This window comes from Gobio gobio, assembly GCF_949357685.1.
Source record: "Gobio gobio genome assembly, chromosome: 14".
NCBI classification, from domain to species: Eukaryota; Metazoa; Chordata; class Actinopteri; order Cypriniformes; family Gobionidae; genus Gobio; species Gobio gobio.
Genome location: NC_137107.1, coordinates 39,956,756 through 39,975,490, shown reverse-complemented (window position 1 = coordinate 39,975,490; position 18,735 = coordinate 39,956,756). Strand labels below are relative to the sequence as shown.

Here is an 18,735-nt window from a genome sequence, read left to right as displayed (position 1 = left end):
CAGCATAATAAAGCAAGATATGCCATATGTAATTCTCAAGTTTACTTCTTTTTCCACTGAATTATATGCTATCAGAAGAGAACTGTCCGTTTTCTTCCACGTGTGTGAGTGTTAAGAGTCAGAGATCGCATTCGCTCTGGATCGGTCAATTATATTACAATCATAAATCACTAGAAATAATGCATGTCTGCCTATTATATAATTATAGCAAGTCCTCGATGATGGTTTGAGTGGCGTTCGGTGTTAAACCTTCATTCATCAATGATTCACCTAGCTTTGTCGCGTTCAGTGTGAAATGGCCGTAACAATTTTTTTTGGATAGTATTAAAGCATCAAATATTGTAAACCCTCGTGACCTGCGTGAGACGTACTGGTATAAATATTATAATTATTCTTGGAGTACTCCTTTATTGCACAATGCACATTTCTTAATGATGGCTGTTTCGCAATTCTGGGAATGCAAAGAAGGGACTTGTGTTTTCGTGGAGACCAGTCTTGCTATGTGATCTACTTTTGTGCATCCTCTGTACATGTGATTTTGAGTATTGTAATTGAACTTCGACAGTTGCTGATGACGTACAGCAGAAACACAAGGACGCAATATCACTAAACAACGCTTTTGCGAAACATCCATTAAGTATATTTAATCATGGGCGTCGGAACCATTGTATGTAGGTGGGACAAGACCCACCCACTTTTTACGATCAATGATATTGGACCCACTCACTTTTATCGTCTCTAACATTCAGCACATGTCTGTTTACCTAATCCTAATCGATAAACACTTATTATTAAACACATATTAGACGCTTTATTTCCACTTCTCTAATATTTTCTTAATTTGTATTGAAAATAAATGCCTTTCCGATTTGATATGTGATGGGAAAACGGAGAAGATTGATTTCGGCGAAAGCCGGACTCGAACCGCGGGTCGATTTGTGTCAAAACTAGAAGCCGCGCGTCTTACCCCTACACTACTGTCGCTCTCAATGAAATGGCGATTGATTTACGTAATTTTGTCTTTTCGACCTATACGTTTACCAAGTAAAGCTGTATATTTGTACTTAATGTAATTGGCATCTACTCCAGTAAAAAATTTCTGAGGACCCACCCACATTTTTTTTGTCTCCGACGCCCATGTATTTAATTGTGCTAAAATCACACTATTGCAAGTATACTTTAGGTTCACTTTAAATATCTCACATTTATAGACTGATATTATAATGTGATCCCTTACTAATAGTGATATTACAGGGTTTTTTAAACATCTGCTAGGACACATTTCTGAATACTCATCACTTTTTCAAAACTCTTCACTCAGGGATCACATCAGCCTATGTGGCTAAACTGTGGATCATTTATTTGCTTTGGCACAAAATGCGTTCAATGACGACATCTTTCAATTTACATTCATTCTTTTCTCAATTAGATACAAACGCCAGCAAAACTTTATGAACTATAATTGCTAATTTGAAGGTTCACACTTTCTTTTTTAAACTGTTCAACTTATGTTCAAAATTTTAACACAAAAATGAATAACACAGAAATTTGAAACCCCTCTTTAAATGCTTGCTATGGATGCGAAAAATGCAGAAAACTGACCCTGATCAGATTTTTTTTTTTGATGAAGGAAAGTTTCAGAGGCTGTGTGTAAACGTGCTTGATCTTTTTTTTTACGTGTGATAATTTCGGTGTGCGAGGATATTTAGTCATTACCATCTATATAAAAGGGGAAAACTTAGGAACAATTTTATACTGTAATGTAAACATGGACCATGTAACATAAACAATAATGAATAAGCAGTAGAGAGTCAAACTTGAGTCAAACTTGTTTTGTAAAGAAATTTTATATTTTTTATTTAAATTTAATATACACTGTATAATGATTTTGAAGGTCAAAACTCAGTTGTGTGTTGATTGTTGAGTTGAAAATCTTCGACTAAAGTGTCAATGTTAAAAGACATTCAGTTCACATAATTTAAGTGAGACGGATGAACATTTTCATGCAAGTCACCAAAAAATTTAGTTCTGACCTTCAAAATCTCTCCAGTGTGTTTGTGATGGCAAGAAATGGCAAAGCAATCAAACAGGCGTTGTGTTTTACCATCCAATGTTCACTGTATAAAGTGTGATTTCTTAAAGAGTGATTTCTGCTTGATTTAAAACATAAAACACCAATACTTACCATAAAAATACACTATAATAAGATTTTGGAGATCAAAACTCAGTTGTGTGTTGATTGCTGACTTGAAAATCATCATTTGGTTAAATAACTAAAGTGTCAATGTTAAAAGTCATTCAGTTCACATAATTTAATTGAGACGGATAAACATTTTAATGCAAGTCACCATAAAATTGAGTTATCTCAATATATACAGTGAATATCTACAGTGTGTTTGAGATGAAGAAATGACAAAGCAAACACACTGGTGTCGTGATTTACTATCTAACAGGGGACCGAGTCATTGTGTTTAACATAATCATTATTCAAAGAGGATCTGCAATTAATACATTAGAGAAATATTTCTGCTTGATTTAACTCTTAAAACTCAGTTATTGCTATAAAAACTCTAAATCTCTACAGTGTGTTTGAGATGAAGAAATGACAAAGCAAACACACTGGTGTCGTGATTTACTATCTAACAGGGGACCGAGTCATTGTGTTTAACATAATCATTATTCAAAGAGGATCTGCAATTTATACATTAGAGAAATATTTCTGCTTGATTTAACTCTTAAAACTCAGTTATTGCTATAAAAACTCTAAATATCTACAGTGTGTTTGAGATGGCAAGAAATGACAAAGCAAACACACTGGTGTCGTGATTTACTATCTAACAGGGGACCGAGTCATTGTGTTTAACATAATCATTATTCAAAGAGGATCTGCAATTAATACATTAGAGAACTATTTCTGCTTGATTTAACTCTTAAAACTCAGTTATTGCTATAAAAACTCTATATCTCTACAGTGTGTTTGAGATGGCAAGAAATGACAACGCTAACACACTGGTGTCGTGATTTACTATCTAACAGGGGACCGAGCCATTGTGTTTAACATAATCATTATTCAAAGAGGATCTGCAATTAATACATTAGAGAACTATTTCTGCTTGATTTAACTCTTAAAACTCAGTTATTGCTATAAAAACTCTAAATCTCCACAGTGTGTTTGAGATGGCAAGAAATGACAAAGCAAACACACTGGTGTCGTGATTTACTATCTAACAGGGGACCGAGTCATTGTGTTTAACATAATCATTATTCAAAGAGGATCTGCAATTAATACATTAGAGAACTATTTCTGCTTGATTTAACTCTTAAAACTCAGTTATTGCTATAAAAACTCTATATCTCTACAGTGTGTTTGAGATGGCAAGAAATGACAACGCTAACACACTGGTGTCGTGATTTACTATTTAACAGGGGACCGAGTCATTGTGTTTAACATAATCATTATTCAAAGATAATCTGCAATTTATACATTAGAGAAATATTTCTGCTTGATTTAACTCTTAAAACTCAGTTATTGCTATAAAAACTCTAAATCTCCAAAGTGTGTTTGAGATGAAGAAATGACAAAGCAAACACACTGGTGTCGTGATTTACTATCTAACAGGGGACCGAGTCATTGTGTTTAACATAATCATTATTCAAAGAGGATCTGCAATTAATACATTAGAGAAATATTTCTGCTTGATTTAACTCTTAAAACTCAGTTATTGCTATAAAAACTCTAAATATCTACAGTGTGAATATGATGGCAAGAAATGACAACGCAAACACACTGGTGTCGTGATTTACTATCTAACAGGGGACCGAGTCATTGTGTTTAACATAATCATTATTCAAAGATAATCTGCAATTTATACATTAGAGAAATATTTCTGCTTGATTTAACTCTTAAAACTCAGTTATTGCTATAAAAACTCTAAATCTCCACAGTGTGTTTGAGATGAAGAAATGACAAAGCAAACACACTGGTGTCGTGATTTACTATCTAACAGGGGACCGAGTCATTGTGTTTAACATAATCATTATTCAAAGAGGATCTGCAATTAATACATTAGAGAAATATTTCTGCTTGATTTAACTCTTAAAACTCAGTTATTGCTATAAAAACTCTAAATCTCTACAGTGTGTTTGAGATGGCAAGAAATGACAACGCAAACACACTGGTGTCGTGATTTACTATCTAACAGGGGACCGAGTCATTGTGTTTAACATAATCATTATTCAAAGAGGATCTGCAATTAATACATTAGAGAAATATTTCTGCTTGATTTAACTCTTAAAACTCAGTTATTGCTATAAAAACTCTAAATCTCTACAGTGTGTTTGAGATGGCAAGAAATGACAAATTAAACACACTGGTGTCGTGATTTACTATCTAACAGGGGACCGAGTCATTGTGTAAATCATAAATAAATCAAAAGTGGTTTGTTTAAAAAAACTCAAAAATGTATAAGGTGGTAAGTTGGGCCTTTTACACCCCATTTTACATGGGGCAAAAGTCACGCATTATTTATACAAATACTTGAGCTAAAATGTTTTTTTTTTAATAATGTCTTAACACTTGTTTAAAAGAATAGTAAAGTTTGTACTATTTTCTGTTTATTTTGATAAATACAATAATATTCAATGAATATAGGCTACTGTCATTAAAATGTTAAAATAAAAAATACAAAAACAAAACTAATTACATTCTGGTTGTTTAGATTTTTAAATCCTTTTTTCTTGGATTCTGTGTAGAATTTAATTGTAATGTAATGCAAATTTTGAAACTAGTCAGGGTATCTAGTAAAGCGATGTAATGCTTGTTCCTTTAGTAAGCAGCCTGTTAAACAGCAGAGTCTCTCTGGGACAGCAGGCCATTCAAACAATAGAGGAGTGTGTGTGAACGACGTGTGTTTAAGAGCCCTTACAGTTCCTGCTCCAGCCTACAGGGGAGCTGCTGAGTATGACCTTAAACACACACACACACTTAGGTCCCCACTTGGTCATAAGTTTTAAAAAAATTACCAGAGTGTTTTTACTTAATTTTCACATGATTTAAACACACACACTTGTAGGTCCCCACTTGGTCAAAAGTAAAAAAAATCACCAGAGCGTTTTTTTAGTGTTTTTACTTGATTTTAACATGATTTAAAGCATGACCAACAGGGGACCTGAAAAATGTCCCCTCTTGGCTCAGAGGTCCCCTGTTAGTGAGTGTGTTACGACACCAAGGTCCCCTGTTAGATAGGTAGACAAGTACACACACACACACACACACACACATTATATTATATTATAATAAATATATCTTATTACGAAACTAACTAAACTAAACTTTAACTAGCTTTTAGAATGGGCAGAAACGTACAGCCTTGATCTGAGACACATCAACTGATTATTCAAAACTGTCATAAGTGCTGGTCAGTCTTCAAAATTTATTTTTCAATTTTCATAATGTAGTCAGTGTGAGTTGAAGCACACATATTGATTACCAATTTTGTTTAGCCCGCATTAATCAGCTAGAAAACAAACAAACAAACAAACAAACTAGCTTGCCAAATGCTAACATTGTTAAACACATTTAACTACATGTTGTGGTTAACAACATAGGCCCTAATGACATTTTCATACATTTTTTCTGTTGCTTACAGGCAGGCATGCTTGAGGTTTGGAGTATGATTAATATTTATATTATTATAACTATTAGGCTCAACATTTGCATGATTCCATGATCGTTGCCCTGGAATCGAGTCATTTGACTGAAGCAGCCCTCAGCTGCTGCAACTCTAGTGTTTGTGTTATTTTTTTATTAATTTATGAGCAAAAACACTTCACTTTTTAAGTCTCATTATTTGTTAGCATTAGTTTAATATGAGCTAACAATGAACAATACTTCTGGGCCCGTATTTATCAAGCTTCTCAAAGTGCCATTTTAGTCTTAAGTGCTGAGAATTCACGAAATGTACTTCTACTTTCAAATTTAACCCTCTGAAGTCTGAGCTGTTTTGGGGCCCTTTAGAAGTTTTGACATGCTCTGACATTTGAGCTTTTTTCAGTTGCTTATAAACTTATTAATGGCAAAATTGTAAGTACACTGTATTCAGCACAAACTGGGCTACCATAAAATGAGAGCAACTTGTATGTACATGCTTGTATTTTTCAGAGAATAACGTTTATGTGTTGTTTTTGAAAACAAAAACAAAATATAAGTCACTGAATCAAGGCCTCAAAACACACAATAGATATGTGTCCACAAGACTTTTGACTAATGGGTGTTGTTGCCTAGAATTTTTGCTTCAAACTGATGTGAGAATCATTGAGCCTACTCATTCACATAAAACAATTTATTGGTTTACATTTTGTAAGACACTTTTTATTTACAGAGGCCGTGAAGGGGTGTGAGTGATCATGAATCCGTTGCTCTTAGAAATAAACAGCTTTTCATGAGGTAAATTATTCCATTGTTATTCCTCCTCACCACATCTCAAAACGATGTAGTGTTGATGTGTTTATTTGAGTTGATGTGGGCGTTGATTCTGTTCTCATTGATCGCGTCAGTATTTGAATCTCAAAAGAATGAGCACTCTGTGCGCGTGACGCATTAGTGGATAATGAAGAGGCTTGCGAATGACTGACATCTCTCTCTTTTCAATAAGATTACATAAACAAAGAATATTTGTTTTCGTTTTGATTTACATTATTTAAAACCTGACATTTCACCATTTCTTTAGACATGTGTTTGTATTCAGTAAGTTAGAGATTGTTTTCTGAAGATTATCTAAATGAACAAAATTGAGAGAGAGGCTACAGATCGCGCATCATGTTTGTTTTCTTTATTTTGCAAAAAGCACAACATTTGTTTTTAATGTGACTGTACCCAAATAAAAGTAGAAACTTAACAAATTATAATGATGTACAACACTTGCCTGAATTATGAAAATCGACAGAGTTATTTGAGTCTCTTTGGCACTGATAAGAAAAAAAGAGAGTTGATCGCGCCAGCATGATGGCCGACTCGTGGGGGTTGAGTATAGAAGCAAGTTATCAAATTTCTTAAAGCTAAGAATCACTCTTCCTCTCCCAGTTATTTAAGACCGCTCGAGAGGTCTCCCAAGTGGTTAAGAGTTGCCAGTAGGGGCTTGTGTTGGCAATGAGGAGACAGTTAATCAAACGGTATCGTTTGGACAGAGCAGGCATCATCTTTGTCAGCACTGGTTAATGTTGGGCTGAACTTGCCTTTTATTACATGTTTCCGCTGTTCGACTAATTCGGCAAGCAGTAGAGCTTCTTCCTCCCGCCAGTTCGGTTTTCTTTTGGAATTCATGGTGGCTAATTATATCATAAAATCTAGGCTATATATTGGCAGGTCACTCAACAGCACACCAGTTTAAAAATTACAATCAAGACATGGTGGAAGACATGTTTATCTTTCATTTCCAATGTTGTAACGCTCTACAGTATATATTAACATTAGTTAATGCACTGTGAACAAAACTTATTTTTATTAACTCTCGTGAACAAAAAATAATAATAGCTGTAAAAATTTACAGGATTGCTTATAGTAAGTTGTATGAATTTCTCTCATCTGCTGAACACAAAAGAAGATATTTTGAAGAATGTCAGTAACCAAAAAGTTGATGGACCACCATTGACTTCTATATTATAGGAAAGAAAGAAAGAAAGAAAGAAAGAAAGAAAGAAAGAAAGAAAGAAAGAAAGAAAGAAAGAAAGAAAGAAAGAAAGAAAGAAAGAAAGAAAGAAAGAAAAAGATACTATGGAAGTCAATGGGGTCCATCAACTGTTTGGTTACCAACATTCTTCAAAATATCTTGTTCAGCAGAAGAGAGAAAATCATTTAGGTTTGGAACAACTTGAGGGTGAGTAAATGATCACAGAATTTTCATTGTTGGGTGAACTTATCCTTTAACTGATGTAAGCAAATGAGACCTTATTCTAAAGTGCTACCGTAATTTGACATTCTGACACACACAATTCAGAAGTAAATATAACTATATATTGGTATATAACAAAGCACACCATATAATGTATAAACTTAAACACCAATGATAAAGTTAAATTATACTTACACTCATTAACACTAAACAACAGAACATATGATTCATAACACCATCCGAAAAAGCACTGAATTAGCTAACATAATAATAAAAATCTTAGGTATTAAATGCAATTTGGAATGCTAAAATTATTCACAAAATTCACATTTCATTTCATATAAGCCAAAATATCTATTCTAAATGAAAACCAGTGTTATTGTTATTTGATTCAGCTCTCTGGAGGCCATAATTCCGTTTGGTGAATCGCAACATTCCTCAGATAAATATTTCCAAATCATGACGGTCGTGATGAAGCTAATTGACTAACTGCTCAACTTGTGTTCTGTCTCATACAGTCTTTAAAAGTTACAATAACTCAAATTAATATTTCCTGTCTATGTATTTATTTGTTAAGCAGCCATGTAATATTCAGCTTATCAATAACACAATGAAACACAACGTGGTGATAAGGACTCTGGCAAGAAAAGATGATAAAAGGATTAATAACTCAACAAAATGTCACAGTTTTTTTGAAGAACAGAAGCAGAAGAGTTTTCCAGTCCGGTGTAGATAAAGTCCAAGGTGAACAAAACAAGCCGGCATAAAACAAATGTAACTAATTGACCAAAGGAGCTGAATGAACTGATTTGTCGCAAGAGAGTGCAATCCAGTCATAATAAATGGAACATATGTGATAACCAAGCTAGCAGTAGTTACTCGAATGATGTAAAACGCTCTTCTCTTCATGTGGTTTTCCTCCTCTCTCTCCTTCCCTCTCTCTCCTGGTCCTGACTGCTTCAGAACTCTGAGAACAGCCACAAGACAAAACAACTGGATGCAGAGGAAGAGGAGGAACTGCAGTGAGTTGAACCATACAAACATATATATGGTAAATGAGAGAAAATTAAACGCGCAGAACAAACAAGTGCTGAAAATAAATATCCAGAACACAGTGCAGCAGATCACTCTATATCTGAGAGGCTTGAACTTCAGAAATATTACAGGATGAACCACTGCCAGGTAACGCTCAACACAGATCAAACACTGGAAAAGAGGATAACCAGTGATAGTAAGCACAAACAAAAAATGTGTTAATGCTATGAGACTTTGAAATGGAAACCATTTTGTGACTAGAATGAGCAAACAGTTCACAGAGAAAAGGATCCCACAAACGGAGAGATTGAGGTTGAAAAACTCTAATGCAAGTCCACTTCCTGTTCCAGTCATGATGAGCCATATAACATAGGAGTATGCAGGGAGGCCAGATATGAAGTTGAAGGTCAACGCACAAATTTCTAATATGCCTATTTGCCAAAATGAAGACACTGTGATGTTGGCAGGTGTATGAGGAGTGGTGAAGTTCTTCATTAGTTCCATTTTTATTTTCTCCGGTCAGAACCAGAAGAACAAAGGAATAATGCAGCAGTTCTCTTCTATGGAACAAAGAAGTACAAATGTTTGAAGGAAAGTCTATAAAAAGCAGAGAATCTAAAGGCAAAATTAAATATTGTAAGTAATTGTAATAATACCTAAATTACACACAGAAAATAAATGCATTCTAGTTTTTAATACCATGCTATATAATATTATTTCATAGCTTTAGTTCAAATATAAAATATATTTTCTGTTACTTTTTACTCAATTAATCTCAGAGTGAAAAGAGTTTGTCACCTGAAGAATGGATGTTCCGTCTCTCTGGATTGACATAAAGCCCACTGCTGTTCTATATATATAATAACTTCACAGCTGTCACAAGCCCATGTGTATACAATTTCATTTTCTAAACATCACTTGGGCTATGCAAATACGTCAAGTGAAAATCAGGAGGTTAAACAAGACAGACAATCTTGAGTAAACATGAATAGAAAAACATTTTAATAATCTGTGGAAAACTAATTAGAAAAATATTGCATACACATTTACAGTATGTTTACCCACTGACACACAATACACTGTTATTAGTATTACCCAATGATCTTTGTTTGCTATGATGAACACAAAATTATACTTAAAATTATATTTTTCATGTGAATTTATGTTCATGTAAGTTCAAATTAGTTTTCCACAGAGAAGAATCATGACGTATTCAGCAAATTCATACTCACAAATGTCAGGTTTAATGTGAACATCTCTGTGTCAAATGTCTTATTAACAGGATTGGCTGTTTCAGTAATTCAGTGAAAGCAAAGATTGCATGGTCAGTACAGGATAAGTTCAATCGACCGTATTTGTGGCATAATATTGTCCCCGGGAGCGGGTTCTGGGATCTCAGTCTCTCAAACGGACTCTGGGATTTCAGTCTCTGAAACGGACTTGGGAACTTCTCACACTGGAACAGACTGAGATTTCAATCACTGAAACGGACTTTGGATGTGGGGACTGAATAGGGGAAGATTTCTTCAAAGCCACCCAGCTGGAGATAAATCGCAGGATCCACCACATTTGCCACTAGGTCAGCACTGTTGGAAATCATCTTTCGGGCTTGAGGGAAGACTGGAGGAATGGGTAAGATGGTCCTGATATTGTGAGACACAGAGGGCACGGTCGCAAGTTCGGGGTGAGCTGAGGCACCCAAATGCTCTCTTCATCAACCAATCCAAACCATTTAGCCCAAGGACATAAGGACATTCATACAACTAAGGGTATAACAGAACAGGAAGTAAACAAAACCGTCTTTTAATTGCAAATTAACAAAAAAACTAAAAACACGTAGGAGATAGGAAAGGCAAGGCAAGTTTATTTATATAGCACACTTCATACATAATGGTAATTCAAAGTGTTTTACATAAAAGGAATTAAAATAATCAATAGAAAAATTATACGAATAATATATATATATATATATATATATATATATATATATATATATATATATATATATATATATATATATATATATATATATATATATATATATATATATATATATATATATATAAAACAGTTAAAATACAGTGCAATCAGTTGGACGTAGCAGAGTGCTCATTCAGTAAATGCACAGCTAAACAGTTTTGAGTCTGGATGTGAATGTGACTACTGTTGGAGCACATATACTGTATTTCTTCTGGAAGTTGGTCACAGCTGCTGCTGGCATTTTAGCTAAAAGCATGCCTCTCCATGCTTTGAGCGAAGCCTTGGTATTTCTAGCTGATGTGATCCTAATGATCTGGGGCCCTATTCACAAAACATTTTATCTTAGCACTAAGAGTTATCCTAAATAGCAGTACAAGTTCTTAGTTAAGAGTTTTCTCTTAAAACCTTTTCACAAAGCTGCTGAGACCAACTTTTACTAAGGAATAGAGAGAAGTCTTAAGCTAAGAGTAAGGGCGGGGTTGACCTCGTTGCTATGGCTGATGCCATCATGCTTACTAACTATGACCACAGTGATTGGCTGATAGGGGAGGGGTCTCTGCCAGTGATTTAATAATTTTAATGTTGTAGAATGAGGTATCATGTTACCATATTCAAATAAAGGTTTTAAAATAAGAACGTTGGAAATAATGATTTTAAAAAGTAGGCTAAGTGTCACTAATTAAACAAGTATATGTTCAGCTAATTGCAGAATTGCAAACATGATTGCAGAATTGAAGCAACAAATTATGTTTTATAAACAAAGTTCGGGAGGAGCCCTATCTAATCAGCATGAGTACATACAGCAGGGGTCGGCAAGTGAATTTGGCATCGGGCCAAAAAAAACATTTCGCCACTAGATGGTGGGCCAGAACATAGTCAATGCAACTAGAATTGCCTGTGACATACAGTGTCTTTTGCAACTGGTAATGAGCTGTTACTCTGTTAAAAAATTGGATAAATTAAAGAGGACTTGAATAAGCCCATTACTGATGCTTGTTGAGTTCACAATCGCTTTCTATGGAAAGCAGGGAAAGCAGATTAAGTGACTCAGGGAGCACAGTGATCTTGTTATCTCGTGCAAATTAAAAACAACAGGTATGTTTGAGTCATGCTCTTAACAAACTATGTTTTATTTCCTCTTTCCATATTGTGAATAATAAATGTGTATTTTAATTTGCTAGCAACACAATGGAGCCTAACTTATTGTAATAATTATTTGACGTAGACTACTTTTACACTCAGAATTATTCCTTGACATCCTCATGTAGTAAACTGCATTTTTTAAATTGTTTGCCTGCTGGAGGTACGAGATTACGTAGTGTGCATTGACGTTAACATTTACGCTAGCCGGTGAGAGAAAATGGCACTATCAAAGAGTCTAAAGAGGAAAGTCGACAGCAAAAATAGGGTATACAAAGAAGAATGGAAAGACAACTGCATTCATCCTACCTGGTTTTGTGAATGCAAAGCAGCTGTGTGTTATCTGCAACGTAGCTGTCGCTTTTTTTAAAGAATATATCAGATGCACCACAAGACGAAGCATGGCACCCTTTTTTTGCTGGTTGTGTTGTCAATATTTTTTGATAAAAAAATAAGCTGAATTTGACTTGTTATTGTGCTGAGGCCCTGCGTTATAAGCAAACGTTTTGGTTCACTGTTCGTTTTTTCATACCACACACATATTTCATGACGGCTATTTGAGAGGCGTGTCTAGCGATCCATTCCACAGACTCTTTTGAATATCTTTCAGAAAGCTCTCAATTCATCCCAAAATAAACACATTGCAGCAAAAACGTTCTCGTACTTTTTTGAAGGCAATATCACAAGAGAAAATTTGATTATGAGCAACTGTTGTTGTAATCTGTCCAGTTCGCACCGCCCGCTCGAAGCAGTGCGCGAACCCGGGTCATTCCGCATGGAAGTCGAACGCTCTAATAAAGAGTCTACAGGCTGTGAGATTTACCTGCACAGCTGTCACTAGCTGGCCAGAGGCGTTTTTTGCTGTAGCATCGCTGCCTCCTAGCCTGCAGTAACTTAGAGTAGGCTGTTCCTAAAGGAGAGCCTCTCCAGCCAAAAACTAGCTAGTGATCCTAGAAATAAAAGTAGGCCTTTTACAGTTTGCATTACTCCTGTATGACCAAAAATGACAGAATATTTAAAGCCTGTATGTCATGCAGTAAGTGTGCTCTCCACACAAAGAGATCTTTTTTTTCTTCCTGTTAAATTTTGGTCGACCAAGCCTCTTCTATTAGGGGGTAGCCCTAGTAGTTATTAACATGAGATTAAATGCTCTTCTCATCATGTGGTTTTCCTCCTCTCTTTCTCTCTCTCTCTCTCTCTCTCCTGGGGCCTCATGTATAAACATTGTGCACGCACAAAAGAAGGCGTACGCCGCTCTCTACGCAATAATTGGTATTTATAAAAAGCAAACTTGACGGGAAAATGTGTGGTCCTTCACGCAAGCTCTGACCCAGGCGTACGCACAAAAACGGGTGAAATGAGAAATGGCGACACCGTCGGCAGATGGAAGAAACACGTGAAAGTGTGTGAAACTGTAAACCATTGTATAAAAGAAATGGCAATACTGCCTCTCATAAATAACATGAAGACTTCACAAAGCAAGTCTTACAATTAACAGCCTACACGAACACCCGTTTGATCGATCTGCAGTGTAAAACAAACAAAATCAAATGAAAATTACAACAGAAATGCAAATTAACACATATTAGATAGATAGATAGATAGATAGATAGATAGATAGATAGATAGATAGATAGATAGATAGATAGATAGATAGATAGATAGATAGATAGATAGATAGATAGATAGATAGATAGATAGATAGATAGATAGATTAATTGTCCAATGGGGAAAGTTGTTTTCATAGTAAAAATGTATCAGCTACGGAATCATGGTATTCATGCATATGCCTTTAGTTTGTTTTATTTTTGATAAAATAACGTATGACGTATGTCTCAACCATTCAGAAAACTGCAAGAAATTACATTTGCACTGAACTATTTCCCATTTCCACGTAGATAATAGGGATAGGGATTCCCAAATAATTGCCGCCAGTCTCTCATCAAGAGGGGTCAGCTCCGGTGTCCCCTCTCCCCCATCCTTGGCAGACACACTCTGGCGATGGAGCGCTAGACGCTTTTTTGCCTCGACTTTGATGTCCGACCATTGCTTTTTTATTTCGGCCATGGTCCGAGGTTGTGAGGCTACAGCAATTACGGCGTCTGCAACCTTTTGCCACTCAAGTGTCTTTTTGGCATTAGTACTGCCCACACTGTGCCCTCCAAACAACATTTTTCTCCTCTTTTCCACCTCACCAATGATAACTTCTACTTCACATTGAGTGAAGTTAAGTTTTTTTGATTTCCTCTCTGTGTTTGCCATGATTTCGCAAATGATGAATATTAACATGTGGGCGTTTCACGGACTATATATGGGCAACTATGGGCGTGACATGAAGCCGCAAAAGCTGCGCTACATTTAGAATTGATTGTGATTTATTAAGGGAAAACTGCGTAGGATGTGCGTGCGCACGGTTTTATAAATCCGAATATTTCTGTGCGTACGCACGTCCTATGTTTCATCTGTACGCCACTTCTGACACAAATCCTACGCAAAGTTTTATAAATGAGGCCCCAGGTCCTGACTGCTTCAGACCTCTGAAAACAGCCACAAGAAAGAAAAAAAAAAACTAGATGGGGAAGAACAGAAGGGACTGCAGCGAGAAGAACCATGTTTGTGCTGTAGTATAGTGCAATATTACAATGAACATGGAGAACCTTAGTTCCCTGAAGAGGGAACGAGATGTTGCTTCGAAATGAGAAACTTCTCAGAAACTTCCTCAATAGGCTTGAAGGGAGCCAAAGAAAGGCCTTCCAATACTATGGCTAGGTCCCAAGCAAGTACTCTCGTGCGGACTGCAGGTCTAAGCCTCAAGGTGCCACAAAGGAAACGGGCAACGAAAGGATGTCTCCCCAAAGATACACCACCCAAATGAGTGTGGTAAGCAGCTAAGACATAGTTCAAGGCATAGTTTCCTCGTGGACGAGCTCTGGAGTGGAGGATGGTCTCAACAACCTCAGTTGGGAGACCTCAACTTACGAGCTGGGCCCCCTCAGAGGCCAAGCCCATAGTTTCCACATCTCTGGCCGGGATGAAGGATTGACCACCTTGCCTGGGAGAGAAGGTCCCTCCTGGGCAGAACTCTCTCCAGAACTCCCGGGAGCAGAGCAATCAGGGGAAAGGCATACAGACGTAGCCTTTGCCATGTCTGTACCATAGCGTCCAGCCCAAGAGGAGCTGGATGAGTGAGGGAGAACCACAATGGACATTGTGTCATCTTTAGAGATGCGAACAGATCTATTGTGTATGTGACTTTCTTCTTTCAGACTTAAAGAATTATATTAATCAGAGTTATATTAATAAGCACCCTGATGCTTCCACGCTTTATAATGACAGTGAATTGCAACCAACAGTTATAAGCCCAAAAAAGTGAATAAATCCATCATAAAAGTGCTCCACATGGCTCTGGGGGGTTAATAAAGGCCTTCTGAAGCAAAGCGATGAGTTTGCACTTTTTTGAGCTCATTTGGAGTGTCATTATGTTGAAGTCACTGCTCCACTGAGTTCCAGATAGATGTTGCAATTCACTGCCATTATAAAGCTCAGAAGCATCAGGGTGTTTATTAATACAACTCCGATTGTATTCGTCTGAAAGAAGAAAGTCACATACACCTAGGATGGCTTGAGGAGGAGTAAATCATGGTCTAATTTAAATTTTAGTCTGGCGAAGTTCACTGTAGAGCTATTCATCTCCTCCTTGTCTTGATAATTTCACAAAACAAATAAGTTATCTATAGGAAGAGAGAAGATAATAAAACAATATTGTGCATATCTTAGTCTATGGTCATATTCAAAATCTTTATTAAAAAACAAAGCACCTCGGCCTGTGTTTTCTCAACTGCTAATTCATCTAAATTGTCCATAACTCTTAATCTACAGTGCTAATCACGTTGATATTTTTTGCATATCACTGAATGGAATAAACAAATGAAGTCAAAAAGGAGAATGTATCACTTGAAGAGTGAATGTCCAGTCTCTCTGGGTGAAAATGATACTCTGTCCTGTTTTTGTAGTCTCACTTCAATGTTGTTGCAATGATATATCAAAGATATGTCACACAAAACAAAACATAAGCAAATGCATGTGGTTGAAAAATGATTGATGTTCATTCAAATGTTCTAAAACATTTGAACAGAACTGTGAAAGTGTTTGCATACAATGTAAAACTATTAATAAATTAATAAATATAATAATAAATAAATAAATGTGAATTCAAAGTGACTTGTGGCAATGCATTCAATGAATGCATTTTATCAGGGTTTACCACCTGTTCAGTTGTAAAAAAAAAAAAAATACATATCTGTTTTTTTTTCCTTTTTTTAACAGAGAAAAAAGAGTACTATGATGGGATTTTGATATAATTTAATAACTGTCACAACCTGTAAACTTTAAAATGTGTGAATAATATTGTAAATGTGGTGTTTTATTTATTAAAAAACAAAACAAAAAAACAATAGAAACATTAATAAAAAACATTCAGTAAACACAGCCAAAAAAAATCTAAATATTGTCTAAACAAATACATTGGTGCAAAAAAGTAATTGTATGGTGGAGTGGACATCTCTTAATAAAACGTGAATGACAAATGATATAGCTTATTTGTCACAGTTAAAAAAGTCCAAAGATGAAGTTGAGTCAAATAAGACAAATTAGAAAGCATTTAATGATAAAATATACACAGCTAATCGACAACAGTGTGCACTTAACAAACACACAAAAGAAAAAATAAGTTGAAAGTTTCAGCTGGAACAACAATATTGATTAAAAATATTCAAATTTTCTATGCTGTTATGATAAGGAAAAAATAAAAAATATAATTAGTTACAGAACAGAGAACAGAGGCAGGATAGTTTTTCAGCATGGTACAGATAAAGAACAGGCTGAACAAAACCAGCCAGCAAAAAACAAATCATACAAATGGACCCAAGTGCATTAATATTCTGTTTGGTCACAATGGTAAATAGTCCTGTGATAGTATATGGGACATATATGATAACCATGTTTACAATAGTTATTAGAATGATATTAAACACCCGTCTCTTCATGTTGTTTTCCTCCTTTCTCTCTCTCCCTCTCTCTCCTGGTCCTGACTGCTTCAGAGCTCTGAGAACAGCCACCAGACAAAACAACTGGATGGTAAGGAAGAGGAGGAACTGCACTGAGAAGAACCATGTTTGTTCTATAGTATTCAGTGGGTGGAACACAGAGAAAAAACAAGAGCCAAGAGTGATTATCCAGGCCGCAGTGCAGCAGATCACTCTATATCTGAGAGGTTTGTACTTCAGAAAGGTTACAGGATGAACCACTGCCAGGTAACGCTCAACACACATCAGACACTGAAACAGAGGACGACCAGTGATGCCTAGTCCAATTAAAAAAAAAATTAATGTTGTGAGACTTGAAAACCAAAAAGACAGCAGAAAAAATAAACTATTCACACAGTTACCAATCTCACAAAAAGAGAGATTTAGTTTGAAGAACTGTGATGCAACTCCACTTCCTGTTCCTGTGATGATGAGCCATATAATATAGGAGTGAGTAGGAAGACCAAACAGGAAACTAAAACTGTGGGCATACATTTCCAGAGTGTCCAATAGCCTAAAATAATTAGTTGTGTTTGATTCAGGTGTAGTGACGTTCACTGTAGAGTTGTTCATTTCCTCCTTGCGTTCTCAATCTTTTTCATAAAAAATGCATAGATAGTTGCAATAGTGATCTATTGGAAAACAGAAGAGCAAATATACTAAGCAAAAAGCCAAATTTAAATATTCAATATATCTCAGTCTCTAATTGTACACACTCATAATTTAAATCAGTGTTACCAGATCTTTTCAACACTTTCATGTCCAGGGAACTTTAAGTGACATTATTATTAAACACAAAGCCGTAATTCTGCACAATAGTTTAAACTAATTATTTAAGGCCTGGTTTCACAGACAGGGCTTAGAATAAGCCAGGATTTAATCCTTAGATCAATTACGACATTTAAGTAGCGTGCCTTAGAAAAAAACACCACCGGTTTGCATCTTGAGAAAAAACAATGGCAATGATATATTTTAAGATATGTCAGTGAAAGTTGCTTTCAGTTAAAACAGCTGAAGCGTGCATTTTAGTTTGGGACTAAGTTTAAGCCTCGTCTTTGAAACCCAAAAGATTATCCTCAAAATGGTACAATTATATTCATTATTATAAAACATATATTGTATTGCATTTCTTAGCCTGAAGTCATAAACTGAGGTGAAACAATACACTCCAGCCCCACTTTACTCATTCAGGTAATTTATCTAATTCACCAGTAACACTTAAACTACATCTGATAATCACACTCATGTTTTTGCATATTATTGAAAAGAAAAACAATGGGAGTTTGTCACCTGAAGAGTGAATATCCAGTCTCTCTGGGTGTAAATGACACTCTGTGCTGTTTTTCTAGTCTCACTTTACAGCTGTCACAAGAATATATGTGCATAGCTTCATATGTAACGTCACATAAATCAAAACATGCAAACAACACATGCACAAGATTCAAAATGATTGATGGTCTTCTATTCAAATGGCTATAATATTTAACACTAGAACTACCAAGGTGGTCAGTGTTTTCCCCCGCCAGTGAAGATGTGCATCACTAATGCATAGCAACTTTCTAGTTGTTTTTATATGCCATTGTTAAGCTAAAACGTAGCTTTACCTT

At 35.7% G+C, this 18,735-nt stretch overlaps 2 protein-coding genes across 2 annotated transcripts in view; one reads left to right on the top strand and one right to left on the bottom strand.

The window, feature by feature from the left end:
* LOC307137025 (uncharacterized protein) overlaps positions 1 to 18,735 on the top strand; it is a 636,016-nt gene that overhangs the window by 88,781 nt on the left and 528,500 nt on the right. The gene's annotated exons all lie outside the window — the stretch shown is intronic.
* LOC307137823 (uncharacterized protein) lies at positions 8,090 to 17,623 on the bottom strand (the record flags this gene model as incomplete). The annotated part of the gene is made up of 5 exons (XM_079835787.1): positions 8,090 to 8,095; positions 8,769 to 8,882; positions 10,417 to 10,544; positions 11,106 to 11,225; positions 17,260 to 17,623. The coding sequence occupies 5 exons, from the start codon at positions 17,621 to 17,623 to the stop codon at positions 8,090 to 8,092; spliced, it is 732 nt and encodes a 243-aa protein (XP_079691913.1).